Consider the following 25,522-nt stretch of genomic DNA (forward strand, 5'->3'; position numbering starts at 1 on the left):
ATCGAATCTCAATTGAACTCTGGAAAGCTGTTTGTCTGAAATGTTTTGGCGGCTGCGAGTAAGTCAGTGACACGGTGAAACATGGTTCCTCGACAAAACGTGGAAGTTACCGTATGTGTATCAACTGCGTGCAGCAAGTACCGTGTCACTCAACTCACCAACTCCATTATCCCGCATGTTTCCAGCACACCCGAGGCATTGCACAACAGAACATGGCGCCCGTGGGAGGAGGTCAGTCATCCCATTTGATGAGCGTAAAACGAGTGCACTTCAGACAGGGAAAAAGAGAGAGAGAGAGAGAGAGAGAGAGAACTAGAAAACAACAGGAACGGCAAGTGGGCCTGGGACTATCGGTGGGCACTGCTACTACATGCCTAATATGCAACAGATGATTGTCAAATTTACAAGGCCCTGAACTGGGTCGGTTTACATAGTATTCCCTGGTCGTGGAGACCTTCGGAGGGTCACATAGTGCGATGTACAGGAACGGGTAAGGCAGGCAACCTAATAAATCTGTTGGCTGTCGGGTTCCATCGACGTCGACCAAACAATGTTTCCCCCCCTCAGCTTCATTTGTACTTTGACTGGGGTTTTGAGGGTGCAACTTCTGTGCGCTCGTGGCATATCTTAACTAAGCTGGGCCACACACCACCCCTTTCTGAGAGTGCAGACGGCTTGAGACTTTCAGACCTTCAGCCTTTTTACCTTTTCTTTCTTGTTCCCTCTTACATTGTGTCAAGCTATCCTGGCACCCCGGTAGGCACAACCGGCTCCTCTTTCCCAAGCCAAACTCTTTTCTCCTTCCCATCCTTTGGTAACGCCGCTGCGCCTCGCATCGCTCGGCCTCCGTCCCGTTTCCTAAACATCTCATCGTACAGAAATTCTTACCAGGGGAAAGAGCACATACTGGCTGTTGACACAAACACCTACCACACAAGCTCGTGCTTCCTCATCGTCACCCTATTATACCATCCGAGGGCTGGCATGACTACCTCTGCTTCCGGGAAACTATAATCTTCTCCCGCCCCTTCCTACCTCGTCCTATACTATGCAATGAGTTTCCTGCAAGGCATCTCGGGAGTTCGCGATTAAAACCTTGAGGCAGCAGCAAGATCGACGTCTGAGCTTTCCCATCTCCAGGTTCTGCGGAAGTGATATGAGCTCGCGCTTCCCGTCTCAAACTATCCCACATCGCTGCTCTCCCGCTTGGCATCTACCCATTCTTTCGTTCCGTCATACAAGGACGCCATCTTGCATGACTGGGTTGGACTGACGACAGAGTCGCTGTGTTTCTGCCTATTTCCTGTTTGTTTTCGGTTTTCTTGTTAAGTTACACATCCAAGCTTCGAGACTTCAACCTCTGCTTGTTCTTGCATTTCCTTGGACCACTGCCATTTCTCTCCATCAATACCCAATCACGAAGAAAATCTTCTTGCCTTCGACGTGCTCGGGCGTTACGCCACACGCTTCTCAATATGCTCGCCAACTTGCATCAGCCTCGCCGGCTGAAGATGCCCTTCGTCGCGATTGTCGTTTTCATCCTCATTACCGGCTTCTTTCTTCTTTTCCGTCAACCGTTGGTCCAGTATTTTGTTATTCCCTGGTCGCCAGAACGTAGGTCTATGCGCTCCCCCCTTCTTGTTCAATGTGCTAAATCCGGTGTAGAATATGGCGGCAGCTGGATGAACGCCTCCTCGCCAGCCTGGGTTCAACCAGCGCTTAGCTCAGGCATGCCCGATAAGGCCGATGATGCAGCCCGATATGTTCAGGCAATCCTTGACCCCAAGAACGGCGGTTATCCGATCGTCAACTGCCCCCCTCCCAACATCACTCGATATGGGGTACTCAAGCCGACAGAGAACACGGGCAAACGCCACTTCTTGTTCGCTCTCGATCTGCGTCAGATCGTCGATCTCCTTCCCCAACTGATGGGTGCTGTTCTCGAAGCCATCAAAATCATCGGACCTGAGAACTGCGCCATCTCCGTCGTGGAAGGCATCTCCACTGATGGCACTTACGAGACCCTGTATCGCTTGAAGGCTCACCTGGACAATATGGGCGTAGCGTACAATCTCCAGACAAGCAACATCGATTCCCATAGCGGCGACCGCATTGGCAAGCTTGCTAAGCTCCGAAACTTGGCCCTCGAACCTATGATGGCCGAAGTTGATGCCTACGACCCCAAGGCCACCATTGTATTCTTGAACGACGTGGCCGCCTGCACCGAGGACATTCTCGAACTTGCTTACCAGAAGAAGACTCAGGAGGCAGACATGGTGTGCGCCATGGACTACCACTTTCTCAGATTTGCGCCGCACAATGGCGAGCCCTCCTTCTACGATTCCTGGATTTCCCGCGGCATCAACGGCGACACTTTCTTACCCATTCCCGATAGAACGCCGAAAGGGGAGCAATGGAGCGACGTTGCCAACATGTTCTGGAACGAGCCATACTCTCAAGACCGTTACCTCAGCCGAAAGCCTTTGCAAGTGTTTGCTTGCTGGAACGGAGGTGTCGCCATGACTGGCGAGCCGTTTCTCAGCAAGAAGCTGGACTTCAGAAGATCATATCCTGGCGAATGCCACACCGGCGAGCCGACACTGCTGTGCAAGGATCTTTGGAAACTCGGACATGGCAGAATTGCCGTCGTGCCAAGTGTCAGCTTGGCGTACAATGTCAAGGACGGCAGACAAATCAAGGAAGAGAGAGGGTTTGCTAACTCATGGGTCGCGGCCGAGAACATGGGAGTGACACCCAAGATTACGTGGCAGGATCAGCCGCCACAACAGGTCAAGTGCATGCCGACGTTCCACAACCAATTCTGGCGGCCTTGGAACGAGGGATTGTAATTTGGCATAAAAGAGTTTTCTAGAGAGGGAACCTTCAAAAAGGGTAACCTAGAATTTTGCGAATGGTGCGGTAGAGCATTAAGATACCCGGTTTCATTGAAGAGCTGTTTCATCCAAAAGTAATAAAAGAAGATGACTATTTTACTTACAATTCCATGCAAAATGTCTGAGTGCGCGGCCGATAACAGCCTCACACGTTCATCCCAACTTGTGGTTCTTTAAGGCATGATGAAGAGCGGCCCGACAATCAGGCCATCTCGTCACGATCTCGGAGGCATTGGCCGAGATGAGAATGTTGTCATCATCATCATCATCCTCCCCCTTACAGCGCCGCTGAAGAAGATGCGCACCTCTGAGACATGGCGAAAACTGAACGTAAAAAGAGAAGGGAAAAAAAAAAAATCCTTCCCCAAAAAGTGCCACAAAATAGGGATGAAGGAAATGATGTCAAGATGAGAGAGCAACTGATCGGCAAGCCACAATGGTGGAGTAATCGGACATTTGTATTTTTTTTTACGACGCCACGGCGGTCGGTTTGTAGGGCAGAAGGCGAGAGCAATAGAGAGAGAGAGTGAGGCTCGATCTTTCCCCCCCTTCCAAACCCCGAACCGAATCCAGATCCGGGGGAGGAGAGGGTTACGTTCGGCCCCACACTCACGCACGCATATACGCACTCCCCCCTTCCCCTTCCCCTTCCCCTTCCCCTTTCCCGCTCCGCTCCGCTTTACGACTCTCCCCCGGAGCCGCCTCTTAACTTCCACCTGTTTGACGCCAACGCCGATGTGCGCCGGGGTCATGCCGATTGTCGACTTTGATCTTCATTTTTTCCGAGACATTCGAAATTCGTTGATCTTGGCGACGAGGGGATTTGGGTTAATTCTATTCTGTTTGATTCGACTCGGTATGAGTTTCAATCAAGCGAATGTAAAGAGGAAAATTGAACAGTAATCATTAAACAGCTACTTTTGAACGCGTGCAAATATTGGATGTTATTGTTTGTCCAGACTGAATTAAGTTTTATGGTAGTTACGGTTGGACGAGCTGCGAGTGTAGGTCTCGCAGTCTCCGTTCCAAGCGACTGGGGGGGAATCGTAGGTACTAGGTACAGCAAAAATAAAGTGTAGAAATGAAAAACAAAACGGGGCAGAGGAAAGAAGTGAAACAAAGTTTGCAAGGGATACGAAGCGCTCATCGAAAGAGAGAAGTCGTCTCCGAATATCCCGTTTCTCTTTTCATCGTCCTCTTTCCCCGTTTCCTTTCTGGTTTCCAGAATAAACACCGTTCAGACATCGCAATCAATGGTTCATCAAGCCGCTCCGTACATCTCTCGGTTGTGTTAGGGGGAGGGAATCATAAAAATAAAAAACAAGAGGTTTCAAATGACAAAAAATAGGGAGATGACTGGATAACATTAACATCTCAAACAGAGCACGGTGTATTTCCCCGTGTTACCCAACGCCGCACGCTGCTTTTTGATATCATTACACTCGTGACTTCGTGGCATACGCCTGGCCTTAGGTACCGATAACCCCCACGCATGACCATGTCAAGTTTGGGGGGGTTCGGTATCTGGGCCGGCGCTTCCAGTTGGGTCAGTTGTCGATTACTAGAGCAGAGCAGCAGCCAAGGCGGCGCCGAGGAGCACGACCATGCCGGCCGGCGCGTTGCTGCTACCAGCGTTCTGATCGGGGGCGGCAGGTGTGCTGACCGTCGTCGGCGCGGTGTTGACTCTTGTGCTTACGCCGGTGCGGGTTGACGAGGTGAATGTGCTGTTGGCGGCAGCGAAGACACTGCTGGTGCCGACGCTGGGAACGAAGCTCGAAGTGGTGATGACGCTGGTGGTTGGAACCACTGTTGAGGACGTGGTCAAAACAACGGAGCTGGTGGTGGAGGTGGTGGTGGGCGCAATGGAGCTGCTGGTGGGTGCCTGGGAGGTTGAGGTGGTCGTGGGAACGGGAACATCGGAGGTGAGGGCGCCGGTGACGCCGTGCTTGATGGCGCAGTCGGCGAGGTTCATGCCGTTAGGGCAGCAGAAGGTCTCCGTCTTGGGGTCGTGCGTGCAGTAGAAGGCGGACAAGCAGGAGTCTGAATAAGCGTGTTAGTGACCATCATCACAGGCCCAGATAATCAATCGGGACGGCAACTCACTTCCGGTGTTGGTGGAGCAGCACGTCTCGCCAGCGGCGGGGTTGTAGCAGTGGACGGCTTGGTCGGTGGACTTGCACTGTTGGTAGCCCGAACCGCAGGCTTCAGCGCAAGTGTTTCCACCCTTGGAGCAGACCTCATCCTCGGGCTGGTAGCCGCCGTCGGCGCGGCGCATGAAACCCAGATCCCTCGAAAGGGTGGTGATGCTGCGCTTGAAAACCTTGGGTTCCTGCTGAGCGAAAGCCTGGGCGGCGAAGGCCAAAATGGCTACGGAAGCGAGAGAGCGGATATGCATTGTGGAATGTGCGGTTTTGGACTGTGGATAGTGTGATCGGATCGAATCGGTCGGTTCGTTCGGTTAATTCGGGCTCAAAATGAGTGTGTGCCGAATGGACAAGGTGAGCAGACTTGAAAGTCGCGTTGTGTACGGTTGATCGCAAGTCGATAAAATGAGTGAATCGGCGAGCGGACGACGGCGAGAGTTATCGACGGAACGAGAGAAGAGACGATTACTCGAGCGTGTGGTGGTCGTAATGAGAGAGTGAAAAGAGTGACTGGAGGGGCCTTGACCACCTAAAAAGCACGCGACGATAGCGAACGGGGTTGTTGCGGGAGAAACGCAGCAGGCGCAAAGCGAAGGACAGAGCAAAAAGAATGAGATGAAGTGGAGAGAAGAAGGAAGCGGGCAAAAGAGACGAGTCGCGAGACTGGGGCGGGTGGAGGAGAAGAGACAGGGCCCTGGACGAGGGGGGGAAAAAGAAGAAGAAAAAAAAAGGCGTGGGCGCTTGGGAATGGGTAGCACGGTTCACTGTAGGCGGCGGAATATAGCGTCTAGGGTCGAGATATGGTGTACCGATTCGGAAGGATCCTCCTTTTAATTTCATTTGCCTGGACAGCAGCCACTTGTAAATTCTTGGCCGGCAGGGCCAGCCACGATAACCCCGGCTTGGTGCCTTCTGTGTCAGACTCTCTCAGTGGACAGTGGACAGACCGTCCAGGGGGCATTGATGGATTCTGTCAAGGCCGGAGCCGAGGGCTTAGCACCGGCGGTTGGTGAGATTTGTGTCAGAGACTGGGAGGTTCAAGCATCTTGAAGCCCTAATCCTGTTTGGAAAGGGTAGTACTGGCCCATAGAAGCGTCTCATGTGTACTAGGGAGGAAGAAGCAAAGGGGGTTAATGCGCCGTTTTTTAGTGGCAATCTGTTACGCTCCTTTCGGCAGCCGTTGGCAAACTGCGTGGCATCGTGAACAGAGTGGTCCAACCTCGTTGACCGTAAGTTGTGTGTTGTTGTACACTAGTACTCGGTAGGACAAATTCAATAGTTAAACCTGCAGAGGCCCATATCCACTCCACTGAGCCACCAGGACTCCCTGCACCAACAACAATTGCGACAGAGGCAACAGCGAACGTGACCGCCCCCAAAGCAGGGAGCCTTGTGAAAGAACGAGACAGAAGAGGAAAGACAAACGGCGAGAATCTGCACCATGGGAAATGAGACAGCCCGGCGACGAGCCAATCTCTCCTGAGATGAACGATTTAGGCCGTGCTCAGCGCATGGGTGAGATGGCAGGCCACCCAAGATGCCAAGTAGATAGAGGAAGGCAGTCCATTCGCCCGCCCTGACTGGACAAGAGTATCTTTAAGTGGGACTAGACCCCAACAGGAAAGGTGACAGCACCAAAAAAGCTAGGGCCACTATCGGGTACCTTACAGCGCCAACCCAGTCGTGCATCATCCGCCAATCGTGCTGAGAGACTCTGACTAAGGCCTCCACCAGCTCGGACCATTGGCCAACAACTGACGAACCATCGAACGCCGTTTCAGGTCGCTTCCCGACTCTGATTCGCTCCAGCGCAACTTGCTTCCTCTCTCACTCTATCCCCCCAGAAAGTACGATGCACCCCAGACCGACCTTACTAACCTACACAACTTCTCTTTTTTTTTTTTTTTTTTTTTTTTTTTTTTTTTTTTTTTTTTAATTACCCTCCAGGTTCTCGTCGTTAGCGGCTAACAGGGCAAATGGCATAATTGAAATGCCCCGATAGACTTGCTCTTTGAAATTGAACATGACGTCCGGTTCCAAACTTTTGGCCCTTGGCCCCAACCTCTATGCCCTAAGCGACTCGGGCCATTTCCCTTTTCCTCGGAAGCGCTGTCGATAGTCATCAGATTCCCGGTCGCATGACTTGGAGATAATAAAGTGCACAGGTAGAAAGTCGAGTCGGCGTCAGGAGTCGCCGGCCTGGTTCTTGGCCCTGCCAGTCGATTGCCGGCTTTGCATTCCTTCGAGGAGTTTGGCAAAATGCCAGGTCCGGACCAGTCTGCGTCTCATCATGTTCCATTCCATACTCGCTTTCATGGGTGACTTCTAGAACAGAAGCAATGCCACTAAAACGTGCCGATCGCAAAAGGGCTTTCTTTTGCGCTCTCTTAGCGCCGCCGGAATGGTCACGGAAGAGTTCGGCCTGGTTCTGGCGTGCCACTCACCTGAATCCCATGAAGCGCAAAGTCTTCCTCGAAAAGGGGTCTAACGCGGAGGGTCAAACTCAATTACTTCGGATGATGTCACGAACTTTGCCAACAGACGGTGGCAGAGGTTGAGCGCAATATGATATAGTGAGCAAGGTCATTAACGCTCCAAACATGAACGAAAACCGCGCTGGCATGAGATGCCGCTGGCAAGTTCAACATTGTCATAATCGTAATCATTAAACACGCTCTTCCGCAATCTTTACCTAGTCAGGCCGCGGAGATATATGTACAAGTATGTAGGTATCCAAAATATCATGTGGGTGCTCTCAGCCCCAACCCTCAAGTCAAAGATCCCCAGTCCCATTATGTCGATCTTATCATGCCTCCAGGTGCTTTGCGCTTGACTTGTCAGTCTGGCTGTCGTCGCGCAGAGGGTCGCCAATAACTCCGTTCTCGTCGGTGTAGCCAATCTTGCTTGCGCTGAAGCCGTCCAGCTCGTTCTTCCACACCGTGTTCAGGAAGATGGGATACGCGAAGCTCACGACGAAGCCGGCAAGAGGGACCACCATGGCGATGTGGTAGTTCTTGTGGTCGGCAAGAAGACCTGTCAGACTGGGGAAGAGCGCGCCTCCTGAGACTGCGGCTACGATCCAGGAGCTTCCGCGCTTCGTGTGTCGTCCCAGACCTCGGATTGACAACGTGAAGATGGTCGGGAAGATGCACGACTCGAAGAAGAGGACGAGCGAAAGCATGGCAATACCGGCCTCGCCGAAGAACGCCATTGACAGCGCAATAAAAATCATGATGCCGGTCATGAAGACCATCAGCACCAAGCGAGGCTTGACAACCATCATCAGGCCGGCTGCCGCGAATCGTCCGATGGCGAACAGACCCTGACCGATGGCATACCGATCGCTTGCCTGAGAGTGTGAGAGGTTTGAGCTCTCAACAGCATAGTTGATAAACTGGCTGGCTACTCCGACCTGGGCGCCCACGTAGCAGAACTGGGCCGCAACACCGAAGAAGAGCTTGTACTGCTTCCGCATGGGCTTGTCCTGGAATCCCTCGGTCTGCTCTGCCTGCAGCGCCATGTCGGCATCGGTGACCTCGGGGATGGGCGCAAAGTAGAAGACCACAGCGAGGAGGAACACGAACGCCGCGATACCAAGGTAAGTCCACTGCACCTTGGACAGGTCATTCGGCTCGGTGTGGGAGAAGAAGACGCGCGCGGCCAGCAGCGGTGCAATGACTGAGCCGATGGCTTGGAAAGACTGCGAGAGCTCGAGACGGAACTCGGACAGGCGAGGAGGTCCACAGGTCGCGATAAAGGGGTTGGCGCTAGTCTCGAGCGTGGAAAGTCCCGAGCCGACAATGAAGAGAGAGCCGCAGAAACCGGGGAATGAGCGGTACACGGCGGACGGCCAGAACATAAGGGCGCCGACACCGTAGATGCAAAGTCCCGTGATGAAGGTCCAGCGGTAGCCGAACTTGCGCACGATCCAGCCGGAGTAGGTCAGAGGACCGATGAAGTAGGCGCCGAAATAGGCGCCCTGGAGGCCACCAGCCTTGGCTGCGGTAATGTTAAGAGCTGTTTGGAACTTGGCGTTAAGGACATCAAGGAGGCCGTACTGCGACAGTTGTCAGTGACACGATACTGCGATGTGGTGGTGTTGTAGAACTTACAGCAAAGCCCCAGAGGAAGAAGAGGAGAGTGACGAGGGCGATGGGCACGATGGACTGCCTGACTGTCAAGGCCGATGCGCCTGTCAAGCCCGTGTTGGAGACGGCTCCGCGATGTTGGTTATTAGCCGCCTCGGCGGCGCTGGGCTGCCGCTGCTCGAGGACTTCGGAGACCTCTGGCTCCTGCTTCTTGCCAAACATTTTGATGATGAAAACCGAATATTATTAAGGGAAAGTAGCTCGATGAGAATGAGGCTCGACTTTCTTGGTTGTGATGGTCGGTTTCTTGCTGTGTGATAGTTCCTTATGGGAGGGTCGTCTCTGGACTATATATATTCTACTGGGAGCCTTCATATCGCAACAACACAAATAACCTCTCCAAACGGCAAGCCCGTCGTCGTCCAAGACAGAACGCCACTACAGCTACCTATCTCTTCGACACCCCACCAGTACCATGACCTTGGATCCAGCCAGGCCTCGAACTACATCCACTACAACAGGTAGCTCATGCAGTAGTTCTGGGTCGAAACTCAAATTCATCATGCCGTGGCCCGGGGGGGACAGCCCAAACTGGGTGTAAGTGCCGTCGCATGCTCCAGCTTCCTACGACACAAATGACAACGTGGGCCAGCCTTTGTTTGACGAATCGCCCTTTGTCTAGAATTTAGTGAAAACCGGGGGGCATGCTCTACCGGGGAAATCTGCAGGGTGGCGGACGGTTGACGAGCGGTTGGGGCGACGCTGGTCTGGAAAAGCTAACGAGTGCGGGCGAACTCCAGGTCGCCCCGCGCGTCTAGACCCCGTCTTGGCCACTACACTTGCACCATGGTCAAGACGGGATGGCGGCAGACGAGCTCTTGACGGGCCAGGCTTCTATGTGAGAACTCGGCGGTATCAAGCTAGCGTCCACGGCCGACGTTGAGTGCTCTCGGCGCTTCTCGAGAGGTTGTGGGGGGGAAAGTCGAGGGTTCGGTGGCCGCGAACGCATAGTTTCAGCGAGAATACCAACGCACATGCGGGGAGAGGCTGGGGGTGATTGAGTCGTCCTGTCCGTATCTAGCATGGCGCTACTCTCACGAACCTACTTAGTTTCCCCCAGATGGCGGGGGAGGAGAAGAAGAAGAAGAAGAAGAAAAAGGGGAAGCAGTGCTGGAGTATCAGATGGGCAGAGTCTCAGTCCTTTCCCTCGTGACGATGAGATGGAATCCATAGTGGCTAGATCTAATATTTTGAGATGGATTCATTCAACTACGCCAACGTAAAACTAAGAAGCGATGGAACATATGGCTACCTAGAATTGCCGTTTTCTTTAACCAGAAAAATTTTGATTGGACAGTAATTCTAGACAGACGTTGCGCTTCTGCAAGACAGGTTGCTGGATGCATAAGACCTGTTGCGTTAAGGTTGCCAACTCGACGGGCTGATGTCCGCGACCCTTGGCAGGAGCTTGATTCTTGGTCCCTTTGATCGTGGGGCCAAGATAAAAGAGAGAGAGAGAGAGAGAAAAAAAAAAAGAAAAAAAAAGAAAAAAAAAAAAAAGTGGCAATGTGCCTGAAAATCGCGCTGGCAAACTGCGGACTAGACCGCCGCCCCCCAATGGCCCAAACGGTCTGGTACTGGATGGAACAAAGAACACCTGACGTGTGGCACCTCCGGTGCTAGCGCCGTCTCCACGGGGAGAAGACCGGCATCACGAAATTTCGGCCCGATAGTGTCAAGACTAATTACAAAGCTCGTCATATCGGGCGTCTCTTGAACCATGGCGGGGTCGTGGGGGAGGGGCATTTCTGGGGGAGAGTTTTGATGTGAGATGTGATGTTTCAGTCAGTTTTATTTTATTTTTGTTCGCCTGTGTTTCTGCCTAGATAGATACATGTCGTTCCGCCCCAAGGCCAGTCTGGGTATTATCCTCCACAAAAGCAAACGATGCGCCAAAAGAAAGCAACCGCGCCTCAGTCACTCGCGCTACCTATATAAAAGCCTCCACCTTCACCGCCATTAACATTAGCAACGGTGCTTGAGGGCAACTAGAAACAAACCATAGACCTACTCCTCTCCAATTAATATACACAGACCACAATTACATACATCAATCCATCGGTAAGGAGTAGGAGGTTTAAAACTGTACATTAGTCGACAGGCTCGCGCATCATCTTGGTGATGTTCTTGTTCATCTGTGCGTACTTCTCTTCGAATGTTTTCTGGAATTTCTCGCAGGCAACCCACATAGGATCGCCTTTTTTCCAGTACGTGTAGCAGTTACTGAAGATCTGGCGTACGTCTGCCACGAATTCGTCTTCCGTCATGTACTCGCGGCGGGACATCTTGGCCTTGATGGTGTTGAGATCCATGGGCTTCTTGACCTTCTCAAAGTAATCCGGCACGCCGTCCTCCCGGGGGTCAACGGGCTCCTTGAAAGGGCCGACAAGACGTGTCCAGAAGCCTACAAGGATTAGCTTAGCTTTAGCATCGAAGGGATGAGAACGTACCAGGGCCAGAGAGCATTCTGTCGAGGAGGTCGGAGCAGAACTCAACCTTCTTCTCGGTGCTGATTTCTCCGCTAGGTACCGACGCTATGCTGCGGCGCTTCTGAACGACCGGCTTCGGTCTCGGTGCAGCGACCGCAGCTGCAGCCGCAGCTTTGCGAACTGGTGGGGGTGGAGCGCGGCTGTAGGCCTTAGAGTTCTGGGAGACGGGCAGCGGGGCAGAAGCGCGTCGATTCTTCTTGGATAGGTGCTCTTGATCTTCATCGCTGTCCTCCTCGAGGTAGTGTACACTCTTCCTTGGAGCCGGCTCGGCGGACTGGGGAGAACCTGCTGAAGACGAACTCTGTGCTGCGGGTAGATTGTCGAGGGAGCTCATAGCCACGACAAGCTCACTGAGAACCTCCTGAGGAAGTGATTTAGCAAATTCCGCTCTCGACTCCGACGAGCGCATGTACTCTGCCGCCCATGACAGGAGAAGTTTGCGAATCGTTGAGCCTTCGGGGGTATCTCTCCAAACTTGAACGAGGAGAGGAGTGGCGGGTATATGTTGTGTAACACGTCTGCACTCGGCCATTGCCTCGAGAGTCTTATCGCAGAGTCCATCGATTCCAAGCTTATGACCTAATTTCCATACACCGATGAGGACCTCGTAGGAAGGAACGGATTCGGTATCGTCCGAGACTTGGCCGGTGAATAGGAAGTGCTGGGACAGACCAAAAACTTCCTGCGAGGTATCGGGGAGCTTCACAATGAGCTCGATGGAATCGGATGTGGGGTTTTGTTTAAAGTGGTCTCGATAGAAGGATGATCGAGCGCAGAGGAAGTCTTTCTGAATACCGAATGGCACCTCGTCCGCTCCGACCAGAACAATGACGAAGACTGGATGCGGTTGCCTTGAAAACGTTAGATCAACTATGACTATGAAAGACGTAGGACGTACACCCATGAGAACTTCTCTTCCTTCACAGGCTCTACAGGCTCTACAGGCTTCTCGACAGGAGCTGTGTTAACGCCGTTGGTGGCGGGGGCAGGCGCCTCTTCCGACATGTTGGTAATGTGATTGGAGAATCTGAGCGGATGAGGTTAGCTGATGAAAAAAGTATTCTGGCAATTGCCTTTTCAAAAAGGAAAGAAAGTAGGCATGTGAATTGGGAAGTTTTCACGAGAAAAAATAGTAATCTTTGCGTGAGGTGAGGTGTGTGATTAGCTGAGGTACATGGCCGCGACTGCTAGTGAGTGAATCGCAGCTTGAGCTGTGCCAATCAGATACCTCAAGTCGACGTGTATATTTCACCAATAGGTAGTATGATGCAGTTTTGAAACATCATACTGAGGAAATAGACGCAAGAGAATTTGCAGCTTACCCGGTGCCCGGAAGGTGAAAAATGAGCGTCGAGACGCGGAACGTGATGAGAGAGACCTCTGTGGTCGAATACGGGTGACAGAACAGACGTCTTACGATCTCTGGGTTTAAGGGAAAGTAATTGAGTACGAGACAAGTTATTCGAGAGTAAAGAGTGTAAAAGGATAAGATTTTGTGGTCAATTAGTGTTGCCAGATGAGAGGAAGGCGCGTCGTTGAGATTTTCACTCCCTCGATCTTACCAAACCTGAGCTTGACCTTGGGAATGAAGGTGCAATGGGTAAGCTAAACAGCCGTTTCATGCCTTCCCGGCCTGAGGTGGAACGTGCATGAGCTCTTCGGGTCCACAGTTCCGCCATTCCGGGGGTGCAGCTTCCGCCACAGTTGTTAGTCTACACCGCCACCTATCGATTTTTTAAGGTTCAGTCTGCGATACCAATTTCTCCTCCCCACGTGCGGACGGTATCATTGACGACTGAATGAGGTAAAATGCAAATACTCCAACTGCCTTATACCACACAGCCTTTACTTAAATGTCTAATCATCCCCAATCCCTACCTTCGGAGCTCGCCGCACTTCGAACGGCAACAGTTCCCAAAGCGTTACCGCAGACCAGCTCATCTTGACCAATTCAATATCGCGCTACTGCACCCGGGTCTCTACGAACCCCCGACGTCCTTTATCGCCCCAGACCCAATTGACCTCTCAGGACCCGTAGATCGAGCAGGTGGGATATTGACCCCACACTGCATCCCCCTGGCGGCATTGACAGCCGATTTTCTGCTCTTCACCAGCTTCCTGATCAAGCCAAGAGCCCTCTTTTTCAGTGTAAACATGTTGACGTCGTGTCCCGTGTGGAGATCGGAGATGGCGGAAATTTTCAGCTGGTCTGGAGATGGCAGAATGCTATAAAGTGCGATGTTGCCGCCGGGTGTATTTCTCGAACTTGGTGATGTGTGTTAGTTGCCTTGGCCTTTCTCGTCTCCGCTGTCATTTGTGAGGACTTGAAGATATTTTCAAATCAAGATGACTCGAGCAATTGGTTACCTGGCGGTCGCCGGCCTGTTGCGCACTGCCGCTGCTGGTCTCTACCCCGGACTGACCACTGCCAACCACACCTGTGGCCTCGGTATGCAACAAGTTCTATTTTGATAATGGACGCTCAATTGACATTAAATTCATCCAGTTGAGCCCGTTCTCTCCTGCTCTTGCGATGCAGTGCCGGAGAAGGTCGACACCTGCTGTGTCGAGACTTTTGGTGGTCTTGTTGTATGTTGTCCCGAGATCGACAGAGGCATGCCCGGAACTAATACCGCAATTGGCAGATGGCGACTCAGTACTGGAACACCTATACGGGCCTAGAGAGCGAGGGACAAAAGCTTCCCCAAGACCAGTGGACCATTCACGGACTGTGGCCTGGTAAGACTGGTTATTTAATCCAGAAATGAGTCGCAAAACTAATATTGCATATGCAGACTTCTGCAACGGCTCGTACACGCAGTATTGCGACCTCAAACGTCAATACGACCCCCTCCCCTCGCCTAACACCACTAACGGCAAGCCTGACGGCACTCCTGTCCCTGCTTATACTGGAACCCCCATCGACAACTTCATCACTCCTTTTGAGAAGTTCGACTTGCTGGCGTACATGAACAAGTATGCCCCCGACCACTGTTTTCCCGTTTTCCGAAGGTATTAGTGCTCTAACAGCAACAGGTACTGGATCGCACAGTCCACCCCCAACTGGGTCCTTTGGGCCCACGAGTTCTCCAAGCACGCCACCTGCTTCAGCACCTTCGACGTTGAGTGCTACGGCCCCAAGTACCAGGAGCACGAAGAGCTCGTCGACTACTTCGAGACCGCCATCGAATACTACAAGCAGACCCCGACCTGGAAGTGGCTCGCCGAGAAGGACATCAAGCCCTCCAACGCGTCCGCCTACTCCCTCTCCGCTATCCAGGCCGCTCTCACCGAGGGCCACGGTGCTCTGCCCTACGTGGGCTGCACCGGCCCCCGCTACAACACCACCGAGGCCGGCAAGGGCTCCCTTGACAACGGCTTCACCCAGCTCGGCGAGACCTGGTACTACTTCCACGTCTACGGCAGGCCCCAGCGCGTCCAGGGCGTGCCGGTCGCCGCCGACAGCAACGGCGGAAGCGTATCCAACTGTGCCAAGACCGAGGGTGCCGTTTGGTACTACGAGCGTGCCGAAGGATCTCTGCAGTAAACGAGGTTTCCATAAAGGTCAAATGACAAGTAGACGTAGTAATATACATAATTTCGTCGGTCTTCAGCTTGAAAATCTTTTGGTTCACACATCCGGATTCTCATTCATGGGGGAAAAAATAAATAAAAGAAAATGCAACTTCAAAAGACAAGTCACAAAACAATGCCGTGCGTGACCTTCATATCTTCCATTCAAGACCATAGGAGAGTCAGATTGACCACCGATATGTACCGCCATGGCTTTTCCATCCCGAACCCAGGTGACAGCATGCTGGACGCTGGGTATATCTACAAGTACAACCTTCATCCGAGAACCCCCAACGCCTGTATAATGATGCGATTTACTACCTCAGCGATGCATCTATTCGTCGTCAGCCAACTCCTCCACAGCCGGTGCAACATAGCCAGGGCGCTGCGAAGGCTGAGAAGCGATCTGAGTCTCGGTCGCAGTAGTCATCGCAGAAGCAGGGGCCGGTTGGCCAGTGGAAGCCGCAAAGGTACCACCAGCGCTGGCAGCCCCAGAAGACGACTTCTTCTTCTTGCCCTTCTTAGGAGCAGTCTGACCAGCTGTTAGCATTTGGCTGAGAAATACCGAGTGCGCAGATAATAACTTACGTCGTGCCAGGCCCAGACAGGCTTGAAACTGTCAACGAAGGACACATCCTCCCAGAGGTTGGGGAAGAGCCAGAGACCGGGTGATGCGACAAAATAGGTGACACAGAAGAGAATAACACGGAAGATAGCCATGAGGAAGAACAATCCCAGCAGTCCAAGGAATCCCCAACTGAGGTAGTAAACACCGAGACGCAGCTTGAGTGGCCAAAGAGGATAACAGACGACGATAAAGATCAGGACGAGGGCGAGGATCGAGTAAAGCTTGCGCTTAACCTGGCTACCCTCGTAGAACCAGACATAGTACATGTCATCCTGGGCCTCTTGCTGAGGCTCAATGCGGACAGTCCAAAGACCCTTGACACGCTTTGTCTTCTTCGGGCCGTGGTCATGTCCCTCGTGGGGGTCGCTCTTCACTACACGCAGGGCCAGCATGGACATGGGTAGCAGTTTGAAAGCGTTCTCAAGAGAAGCACGATCGGTGATTTCAGGAAGGTCGGGGTTCTTTGCTCGCAACTTCTCGTAGGCGGGGGACTGGAGGGCACGGAGGGCGCGTTTGACTGCAAAGGTTGTTAACAGGGGTTGGTCACTTTGAAAGCCGACACCAATGGATGCATACCTCTGAACATATCCTTTCTTTCGCCATTCAGAATACAGGTTCGGGGCTTCAGATCCTGGCTACGGAGGAAGGCAGCAAGCTTGAGGGAAGTCGGGTTAGGAGGACCAGGTTGGATTCTGAATGTTTGTTAGCATACAATAATTTACATGGCACTTGTGGAACTCACGGTCTAGCAACACCCTGCTGCTGAGGGGGCCCATGGCTATGGCCGTGGTGATCATGTCCATGGTGGTCGTGATCATGGTCGTGATCGTGGTCGTGATCGTGGCTGTGAGCATGCCCCTCGCCCTCACCACCTTCGCCGCCTTGTTGGGCTTGCTGTTGTCGCTGAAACTCTGCCTGAGCTTGAGCCCTCATCATTGCTTCCTGACGCAATTTGTTCAGGAAATCCGGGACAGACATGCCAGCCTTTTGAGCGTCGGCCTCAATCTGTCTGCGCATAGCGGCGATCTGCTCGGGCGACGGCATGGGCTGCCCGTTGGGGCCCATCTGCATGGGGCCGGGCATTGGCATCGACATCTTGAAGTAAGCTAGTGCTTGACGCGCCTAGTGCTGGTGACGACGTTCTGACAGGAAAATCTTGTCCTGTATGTGCGGCCGGGAAGATTGGAGGAGTCCGGCGACAACGACAGCCCAAGTGAGGTGTTCTTGTTGTTGGATAAACTCGAGAATGCCGTCAGATGTGAAGTCGTGGGCACTTTAGTCTTGACAAAAGCGGCTCCCGCAAGCAAGCCAGGTGTTCACTTCTCCCCAAAAAATCCGTGCAGGGGTAAAGGTCCGTCCGCGTCCATATTGGATCGGTAGTCTCTTTCTCCGATAGCCGTTATCGATAAGCACGCTCAGACCATATCGAAATCCATCTCATAGCAGGCTAGTCCAGTGAGTACCATCACGTGACTTAGATGTCTTTGTCAGCAGAGAGACTAGGTATGCTTCTTTCTTCAATTATGTAAGAACATACATAGTATTCCCCTCACAGCTCAAGCCCCTCTCTGCCCTCCACAATGTGGCGGTTTGTCCGAGACAGTGTGTTTACGCTAGGGTAACACGAGATGGCCTGCCGAAGCTTCTCATCCACCGGTTTTCTTCAGAACAGGTGATGACGAAGGACTCCGCCACGCTTTAACAGCAACGGATTCTCGGACACTAAAATTTGCTTGACTCAAGTCGTCCCAGCCTGGGAAGCTTTCCCTCTTAGCACGCCCGATGCTGCAACCATCACAGGCACAATCGTCGTAACTAACGTTAAATGGTCAAATGACGCTTAGTCACTGAGGTGATTATTATTAGAACGAAGGCGAGAGAGAAGGTTAGTGAGTGAGGCAAATGCAAAGCGGAGCGGAGCACTCTAGAGCATCGTAAAGCACACCACCTCTCTCAATCTCTGCTACCCACAACTATTATAGTCATCGTCATCGTCATCCTCCATTTTGCTTAGCCCATCAGCTTCGCTCTCTCCGTGTGCGATCCTTCAACGGCGAGGCATGACTTTGCAATAGGAGATAGGCAGGGCTGTCAAGATGCGTTGTAACGGCGCAGCGTATCCTGTTCCGTCAGATAGGCTTCCCGCGTTTCCCCCATGTCACCCGCGGTGCCTTGCATGCTTCAATGGATTTCATTCGTTTCCCGTCCGCTCACGCTGGCACATGTTGCTGGATGACTGGGATTGCCGTGCCGTTTGGGAGGCCTAATCGGCCACGCTGCAGTGATTGGCCCGTCAGGTCTGGCCGCTGAATTTGCCCGACTGGAAACACGCACACTCAGCGGTTTCGAAATACCCTTCAGCCGTAGCCCTGTTTGTCAGTATTTTTCGACGGAAGGGTTCGTGGGGCCCCCGAGAGATGACAAGGGGCAGTGATGGTGACTGGTATCGGGTAGGATGATGGATTGTGACTGGCACGAGACCCTCGTTTGGAGGGGACACTTGTGGCAAGCAGCTGCTGGTCAAGCTGGCACCGAGTTACCAAAGCAAGGCAGAGGTAAGACATCGACTCGCTGAGCCAGCGTCTTCATCTTACACAACTGGTGGAGTCCTGCAATCTGGTGCAGGATGATGGTGTAGCGCCAGCCATCAGAATCCGACAACATCCCAGCTTCCTAAGCGCCGGTTGGCCGGCCGTGTCTGGCCCCATCTGCAACCCCGGCCTATCAGAGCGACCAGTCTGCATCTCAACTGCACACCTCGCCGACAACTGCCCAGGCCCATGTCCCTCCCATGTTTCTCTCAACTGGACCTATGAAGCAAAGCACTTGAGCAAAACCTCTGGCCCAAGGTGGGAATTGGGGATAGAAAATTTCAGGGAACGAACGCAGGTGAGCTTGGTCGGGCCCAAGTGCAGAGGTGTGTGTGTGTGTGTGTGTGTGTCTATGTAGGTGTGAGTGGGCTCTTTTTCATCTTGCAGGTTGCCGTCTTGCCTCCCGTCGCTCCATTCTCTATTATAACTCAATCAGATCACTTGAATCCCTTTTTTTCCCCTTTCTCCTGCCACCATCATACATTCTCGTCGTTACGCTTCCTTCAAATCGCTGGTCGTCTCTCGTTATTTATTTCCCTATGTTCCCAGCGTCTTCGGCATGAAGCTTTTTGCGAAGCAGGTATGAAGGGTTTGAGTGGCATACTTGCAGACGCCTATGCGACATGGCTTTCGCCCCTCACCCACTGCTGTGCTCCGTTGTCTAACCGTCTGGATGAGAAGCAGCGTCAAAGTGAGTTTACAGTTCTGTCCACTGTCCAAGTCCGGCGAGAAAAACGCCATATACCTGCCCACCGGACACTAACCAGTCCGCTTAGACACCTTTGGCATCTCTGAAAAACTGCCACCCACCGTAACTGACCAGCCCGTGCCCATGCCTCCGCCTTTTGCTGGAACAATGCAGAAGCCTGTCGGACCTCGTTCCCAGCCGGAGAAGTCGAATGGAGGAGTCAAGAGAAGTTTCGCATCGCTCCGGAAGCGGTTCTCTGTGAGAAAGCGAATTCGCTCAGACTCCTCTTCGCCGCGCCGGCTACAAATATCGGGGCCTACCAACTTTCGCCATCTGCACTCTGAGTCTTTTCAATTTCCTCAATATACCAGTCTTCGGACAGCTGGACGTCCATTGCCGCCAAGGCCATTGTCCAGAACTCGTCCCTCGTCGTTCCGCCCGCTTGAACTGAGCATTTACGTGCCCAAGAGGGAGCTGTCGCCTATTCTACCTCACTTCGAGATGCTCACCCCGCCCCCGCCCCCGCCAGCCAGGGTTCAGCCAAACCCGAAAGACGATGTTTACGGCATCGTCTCCGGGTCTTCGCATGAGCCGAGTTACTCTCCCATGTCGTTTCATCTTCCGCGAAAGATGTCGGTATCGCCATCGACAATGACCCCAGATGATACACCGCCCAGAATTCCGCCCAAATCGATAGCGCGGTCTCTAACGTCATTAAGCGTGGAGGAGATGAAGCACCGAATTGCGGGAGCAATGTTGGAGGTGGACAAGCTTCAGCGGGAGATTGACTTAGTCATGGAGCGTCAGAGCATTTACGCAGGTAGTCGGCCTTCGACAGCTCATTCGACGGCACCGACAGTGCACGGTAAGCTTGGTTCACGCCAAATTTAGAGTCTCACGTGTGCTGACAATAGTAGACATGGAACCCATGCCCACGGTCCCCGCCCTACCGCCAGCTGCACCCTCTTTCGCACAGCGCCTGAACCCTGGGGTTGAGCGCCCTCACACAGCGCCGCCCCGGCCTCCGGTGCATATTCCCCACCGCGGCATGGCCTTCGCCGATGCATCGGCGGCCTTTATTACACCACCCCCGAGCCGCGGCAGGGAGGCACGGCCCCCTCCGCCTCCTTTGCCCCTCGTCCTCCGCCCACCTTTGCGCAAGAAGAAATCCTTCTCGCGCGTTTCCAGCTGGTTGTTCCCCAGCAGCAGCAACGGCAGCGTGGACCAACACCACCACCGTAACATCAGTCACGATTCCGTCACCAACTATCCCCGTCCCGTCAAGGGAAACGAAGGCTTTTACCAATGTGTACATGTGCCGCAGGGCGGACGCAGCAGTTTTGACTCGGTGTCGACTGTGTCGACATGGGAGTCAGAAGACGGAGGCCAAACGGTCCCGACGACGTGGTCGCCCGGCAGTACTCCCGCCACTAGAGCAGAGGAGCATCCGCCGCTGGAGCGCGTTACCACCTTTGGCAAGGAAAAAGACGGGACTGGCCCTAGACGGGGCAGCGTCGGCGTGGCGTTCTGATGAGAGGCTTATTGTCTTTTTTACATGATACCAACCAAATGTTTTGCTCGGGGACAATGATACCATTTTTTTTTTTTGTAAACCAACCTAGGGGATAGAGAGCCAGAGCGGTTATTTGTTTTTTTATTGTTATTGATATATCTAATGACAGTGGCGCCCAGGAAGGCCAAGGAACAAGGAAATGAGGAAATGTGTTGACGTCGATTTACATATTGTCTCGGTGACTTTAAGCCACTCGGTGACTTTGCTTGCCCCCCATGTCTTTGATGAGTTTTGTCTCCGATATGACCGTGAACGCCGAGCAAGTCTCCGCATGAAGTGGCCCGCCCATGCCCCGAAGAAAACATCGAAGCAACGCTTGACCATCCTACGAATTGGCAAATATACACGATTCAGGTCTCGAATGTTCGGTCGGGGTGGGGCCGCATGGCGGATTTTGAGAATGAAGAGGCCATCTGGCAGCTCTGCGCGTATGAGACGAAGCTAGCTCCATCCGAAGTTCGTCGAGCCCCCGGGTGCCTGTTCTTTTTTCCCCAACCTTCAGATTTGGTCTTGGCTGATTCCAAGGCGCCGAGCCACGCGCCATCCCAATCGCGGTGATATCGTGAGACGGCACCAATAACATCGTTCTAGAAGCTGAAGATTAAGACAATTTGGATGAAGATTGTGTTTAGCCACCAGCTTGGCAACGTCCACGTGTTGAGAAATTTCCAACCTCACAGGTAATAATTGTAGGTGTGATACGTAAAGCTTAGCCAAGAGAGGCGTAATCATTGAACGGGGAACAACGAATCACCAATCCAATCAATCAATCAATTAAAGGGTATCATCAGTCGATCCGGGGCGCTCTGTACCCGAGCGGGAATGAAGACTCCTTACAATAACCCTGTTTGCATGTAACCCTGGTAAAACCCCCCATTGGAGTCGGAACCCGTCCGAATTCACTGATATACAGTAACGTCCCTTCCTTTTCTGAAGCAATTGACCTCTTTCCCCAAACCATCACATCATCTTTCTTTTCTTGCGTAACTTTCATCAAAAAAAAAAAAAAATATCAACATACTTACAGGTAACAACAAAGAAGCAAAAACACTACGGCGACGATGGGTTCCGGATGTTGCTCTGACGGTCCTGTCAAGGACCAGCAGTGCGACGGCCCTTCTACTGAAGTTCAACATGGTCACGATCATGTGCATGATCAAGGCCACGAACGCGAATTCCACTGCTCCAGCAATGCAGACTGCGACAGTGCTGAAGATGTGACCTGTTTCGAGGAGGATTGCGATGCCAAGACGTATTGCGATTCCGAGGATGACTCGTCATGTCGTTCCAAAAAGCTCGAGTGCTGCACCTCGAAGGAAGAGCACTGCGATGGTATAGAACCTGCGCCAGCTTGGTATAGCCCTCTTTTAACCAGAGTTTACAGAGAAATGCATCATTGCCGCTGCCGCCGTCGAGTGCGAGAAAGCTTGTGACGATGATACTGCCCATGACGGTAGGCATTGCATTCCATGACTAGTGCTTGTCTCAAGACTGATGTCAGTTGCCAGGTGCGCCCGATCACAAGCACACACACGATAAGGATGGCCATCACCTGGCTTCAGCTTGTAGCACTCACCTCACCAAGGCATTCGAGCAGTACAGCGCCTATCTCGAGACGGCCCGTTGCATCTGCCGCAACATTCTTGAGCGCGGCTTGCCCGCCACTTGTTGTAGTGATCAACAGGCTGCTGCCGCCGCCACTGCCGCTGCCGCTCCCGCCTTGGCTTCTACCGCTGCGAAGAGGGGCCGCGACAACACCGAGGCACGGGCGACGGCCCATACTCACGGCCAGCATAAGCATCATCATCACCATAATATCAAACGACGTGGCAAGAAGTCTGCACACGACCATGATATGGATATAAAGCCTGTCCGCGACGACGAGTCCGACTGTTGTGGTGGCCACGATGATCATCATCACCACCGCCCTGCTCTCGGAAAGGAGCAACCCATCCTCTTCCTTGACGGTGAAAAGGATATCGAGAGGGATGCTGGGTTGGAGCACGTTGCTCTCGTTGTCGATGGCATGACCTGCTCTGGATGCGGCAACAAGCTCGAGCGTACCCTCAAGGCCGTTCCTGGCGTGTCTGGTGTACGTGTTAACTTCGTCATGGGCAATGCCGAGTTCAAACTTGACGGCACTGCGGGCAAAGTCGAGGAAGTCATTCGTAATGCTGAGCGAGCCACCGGTTTCCATTGTACCCGAATGTCCAGCGATGACCAGACGCTCGATATACTCGCTTCAGGCGCGGCCGCAAAGGCAATGGTCGACCTGGCGATTCTCGGTGTCAGTGATATCAACGTGATGGATCCCAAGGTTGTCCGAGTCACTTATGATCCGGCTGTCATCGGTGCTCGTACCCTTTTTGAAAGAATCGGTTCACTCTCGACCGGGCTGGCACCTCCTCGCGACGACCCTTCGGTTGCAAGTGGAAGAAAGAGGATGTATGATCAGCTGGTAAAGACTGCCGTGGCCGCAGTTCTAACCATACCCGTCGCTGTTCTTGCTTGGGGTGACACCCTTGTCAGCAAGAAAACGCGTTCCATTGTTTCGATTGTGCTGGCAACTCTCGTCCAGCTCATCGCCGTGCCGGAATTCTACAAGCCAGCCACCTCATCCCTGATCTACAGCCGCACCATTGAAATGGATATGCTGGTCGTCATCAGCATAACCGCTGCCTACGTCTACTCGGTTGTGGCTTTTGGCTTACGCCTAGCCAGCCCGGATGTCGACGTCAAGGAATTCTTCGAGACCAGCACTCTGCTCATTACTCTGGTCTTGCTTGGTCGCTTTGTCGCTGCCTATGCACGCATTCGTGCTGTTGCTGCTGTATCGCTTCGCTCCCTCCAAGCCTCTACCGCTGTGGTCGTGGAAGGCGGGAAGGATGTTGAGATTGACGCTCGCCTCCTCCAGTACGGTGACAAGTTCAAGGTCCTCCCGCACTCGACTGTACCCACTGATGGCCTCGTGGTCAACGGTTCCAGCGAAGTGGACGAATCCATGCTGACCGGAGAAAGTGTGCCTGTTTTCAAGAAACAGCGCGACACTGTAATTGCTGGCACCGTCAATGGGTCCGGCACGCTCACGGCACAGCTCACACGTCTTCCTGGCAAGAACACCGTCACCGACATCGCCGAACTCGTCGAAGAAGCAGCCAATTCGAAGCCCAGAATCCAGAACATTGCCGACCGTGTGGCCAGTTGGTTTGTTCCTGTCGTTGCCACGGTTGCTGTCATTGTCACAATTGCATGGGTAGTTGTGGGTTTGAAAGTTGACAAGGTTTCAACCGGTAAAGCGATATCTGAGGCCATCACCTATGCCGTCGCCGTTCTCGCCGTATCGTGCCCCTGTGCTCTTGGTCTCGCCGTACCTATGGTGCTAGTTGTTGCAGGTGGTATTGCCGCCAAGGGTGGTGTCATTATCAAGTCGGCGGAGTGCACTGAACGGGCTCGCATGGTGACTGACATTGTCTTTGACAAGACTGGCACCATCACCGAAGGGGACCTGGATGTTGTCGAAGAAGAAATTCTCACCTCCGATCCTGACGAAGTTCGAGCCATTACCAAGGCCCTTGTGGCAGGCAACAAGCATCCCGTTTCCGTGGCGGTCGCAAAGCACCTCGCTCAGCGAGCAATCCCCGAAATCAAACTCGAGGATCCCCATGTTATTCCGGGTGCTGGCGTGGAAGCAACTTTCAACGGTCGCGCCGTGTGCGCTGGAAACCCAAAGTGGACTGGAGTTGACTCCCTACCTTCTGTCATACTGCTTCAGGATGCTGGCATGACTCTCCTGGTTGTTACGCGGGACTCGTCTCCCATTGCCATCTTCGGTTTGCGCACCCATCTCCGCACAGAAGCAGCCAATGTCATTGATCAACTCAGCCGCCGTGGAATCGCCGTCCACCTCGTTTCCGGGGACCAAACACGCGCTGTCGAGTCGGTTGCTGCACAGGTCGGCATTCCTAACGTCGCTGCCCAAAGAACCCCGGCCCAGAAGCGGGATTATGTTGCTTCGCTCATGTCCGATGGCAAGGTCGTCATGTTTGTTGGTGACGGCACGAATGACGCTGTAGCGGTCACTCAGGCCGATGTTGGCGTCCAACTCGGCAGTGCCGCGTCGGCGAGCGACGTCACTCGTGGAGCTGCGGACGTGGTTCTCCTCGCGGGCTTGGAAGGCATCCCCTTTTTGCTGGACGTGAGCGGCGCCAGCTTCAGACGCATGGTCTTTAACTTTGTCTGGTCGGCCGTTTACAATGTTCTCGCCATCCTCATGGCGGCCGGGGCGCTCGAGAAGTACAATGTGCGCATTGAACCTGCGTATGCTGGCTTGGGCGAGATCGTCAGTGTGCTACCGGTCATTGCGGCTGCCATGACAATGATGAGAAAGAAGATCCGAACCGAGGCTTAGACGCGGGATGTTGAGCTTGTGCGATAGCCTAGCTGGCACGTTCAACACCTGTGGGCTGAGGCATAGGATGTTTCCTTCTGTCACTGCTGGTTGGTGACAACTGTCATTGGTAAAGGGTGGGTGGTTCAACACCAGGTCAGGTACTTGAGTTTGCGCGATGTTTGACTTGGTTGTTTCGTTTATGGCTTCTCCAGCATTGATCGAGTCTTTGACTGGGTCGGTATCAAGAGTACGAATGCAATAACTCACTCGACGTGTTGTTATTCAATTGTGATAGCCTAAAGGCCAGGACTATTAGTATACAATTAGAAACAGTAGCCTTTGGGTTAGACCACCAATACAAGACTGCATTTGCAAGTCAAGACTGTCCTTCTTGCTTTGTGTGA

At 53.1% G+C, this 25,522-nt stretch overlaps 8 protein-coding genes across 8 annotated transcripts; 4 read left to right on the top strand and 4 right to left on the bottom strand.

Annotated features, from left to right (window-relative positions):
- Window positions 1-1,475: 1,475 nt before the first annotated feature.
- CTRU02_212154 (alpha-mannosyltransferase cmt1) lies at window positions 1,476-2,849 on the top strand (the record flags this gene model as incomplete). The annotated part of the gene is made up of 2 exons (XM_036725018.1): window positions 1,476-1,614; window positions 1,666-2,849. 2 exons carry the CDS (start codon window positions 1,476-1,478, stop codon window positions 2,847-2,849), a joined length of 1,323 nt encoding a protein of 440 aa, XP_036583183.1.
- A 1,606-nt stretch (window positions 2,850-4,455) lies between these two features.
- CTRU02_212155 (PRP 4 C domain-containing protein) lies at window positions 4,456-5,289 on the bottom strand (the record flags this gene model as incomplete). Its single annotated transcript, XM_036725017.1, has 2 exons — window positions 4,456-4,934; window positions 4,998-5,289. 2 exons carry the CDS (start codon window positions 5,287-5,289, stop codon window positions 4,456-4,458), a joined length of 771 nt encoding a protein of 256 aa, XP_036583182.1.
- A 2,555-nt stretch (window positions 5,290-7,844) lies between these two features.
- CTRU02_212156 (glucose galactose transporter) lies at window positions 7,845-9,348 on the bottom strand (the record flags this gene model as incomplete). Its single annotated transcript, XM_036725016.1, has 2 exons — window positions 7,845-9,095; window positions 9,151-9,348. The coding sequence occupies 2 exons, from the start codon at window positions 9,346-9,348 to the stop codon at window positions 7,845-7,847; spliced, it is 1,449 nt and encodes a 482-aa protein (XP_036583181.1).
- A 1,928-nt stretch (window positions 9,349-11,276) lies between these two features.
- On the bottom strand, window positions 11,277-12,680 carry CTRU02_212157 (transcription regulator; the record flags this gene model as incomplete). The annotated part of the gene is made up of 3 exons (XM_036725015.1): window positions 11,277-11,590; window positions 11,637-12,526; window positions 12,574-12,680. The coding sequence occupies 3 exons, from the start codon at window positions 12,678-12,680 to the stop codon at window positions 11,277-11,279; spliced, it is 1,311 nt and encodes a 436-aa protein (XP_036583180.1).
- Window positions 12,681-14,021: 1,341 nt separating this feature from the next.
- CTRU02_212158 (ribonuclease t2) lies at window positions 14,022-15,222 on the top strand (the record flags this gene model as incomplete). The annotated part of the gene is made up of 5 exons (XM_036725014.1): window positions 14,022-14,124; window positions 14,182-14,264; window positions 14,321-14,414; window positions 14,471-14,651; window positions 14,712-15,222. The coding sequence occupies 5 exons, from the start codon at window positions 14,022-14,024 to the stop codon at window positions 15,220-15,222; spliced, it is 972 nt and encodes a 323-aa protein (XP_036583179.1).
- A 360-nt stretch (window positions 15,223-15,582) lies between these two features.
- On the bottom strand, window positions 15,583-16,971 carry CTRU02_212159 (Sec62 family protein translocation protein; the record flags this gene model as incomplete). The annotated part of the gene is made up of 4 exons (XM_036725013.1): window positions 15,583-15,780; window positions 15,837-16,393; window positions 16,453-16,568; window positions 16,619-16,971. 4 exons carry the CDS (start codon window positions 16,969-16,971, stop codon window positions 15,583-15,585), a joined length of 1,224 nt encoding a protein of 407 aa, XP_036583178.1.
- A 2,078-nt stretch (window positions 16,972-19,049) lies between these two features.
- CTRU02_212160 (uncharacterized protein) lies at window positions 19,050-20,686 on the top strand (the record flags this gene model as incomplete). Its single annotated transcript, XM_036725012.1, has 3 exons — window positions 19,050-19,158; window positions 19,244-20,020; window positions 20,073-20,686. The coding sequence occupies 3 exons, from the start codon at window positions 19,050-19,052 to the stop codon at window positions 20,684-20,686; spliced, it is 1,500 nt and encodes a 499-aa protein (XP_036583177.1).
- A 1,103-nt stretch (window positions 20,687-21,789) lies between these two features.
- On the top strand, window positions 21,790-25,136 carry CTRU02_212161 (cation transport atpase; the record flags this gene model as incomplete). Its single annotated transcript, XM_036725011.1, has 3 exons — window positions 21,790-22,060; window positions 22,113-22,181; window positions 22,237-25,136. 3 exons carry the CDS (start codon window positions 21,790-21,792, stop codon window positions 25,134-25,136), a joined length of 3,240 nt encoding a protein of 1,079 aa, XP_036583176.1.
- Between the last annotated feature and the right edge of the window lie 386 nt (window positions 25,137-25,522).

Source organism: Colletotrichum truncatum (genome assembly GCF_014235925.2).
Source record: "Colletotrichum truncatum strain CMES1059 chromosome Unknown Contig_0008, whole genome shotgun sequence".
Taxonomy (NCBI): Eukaryota; Fungi; Ascomycota; class Sordariomycetes; order Glomerellales; family Glomerellaceae; genus Colletotrichum; species Colletotrichum truncatum.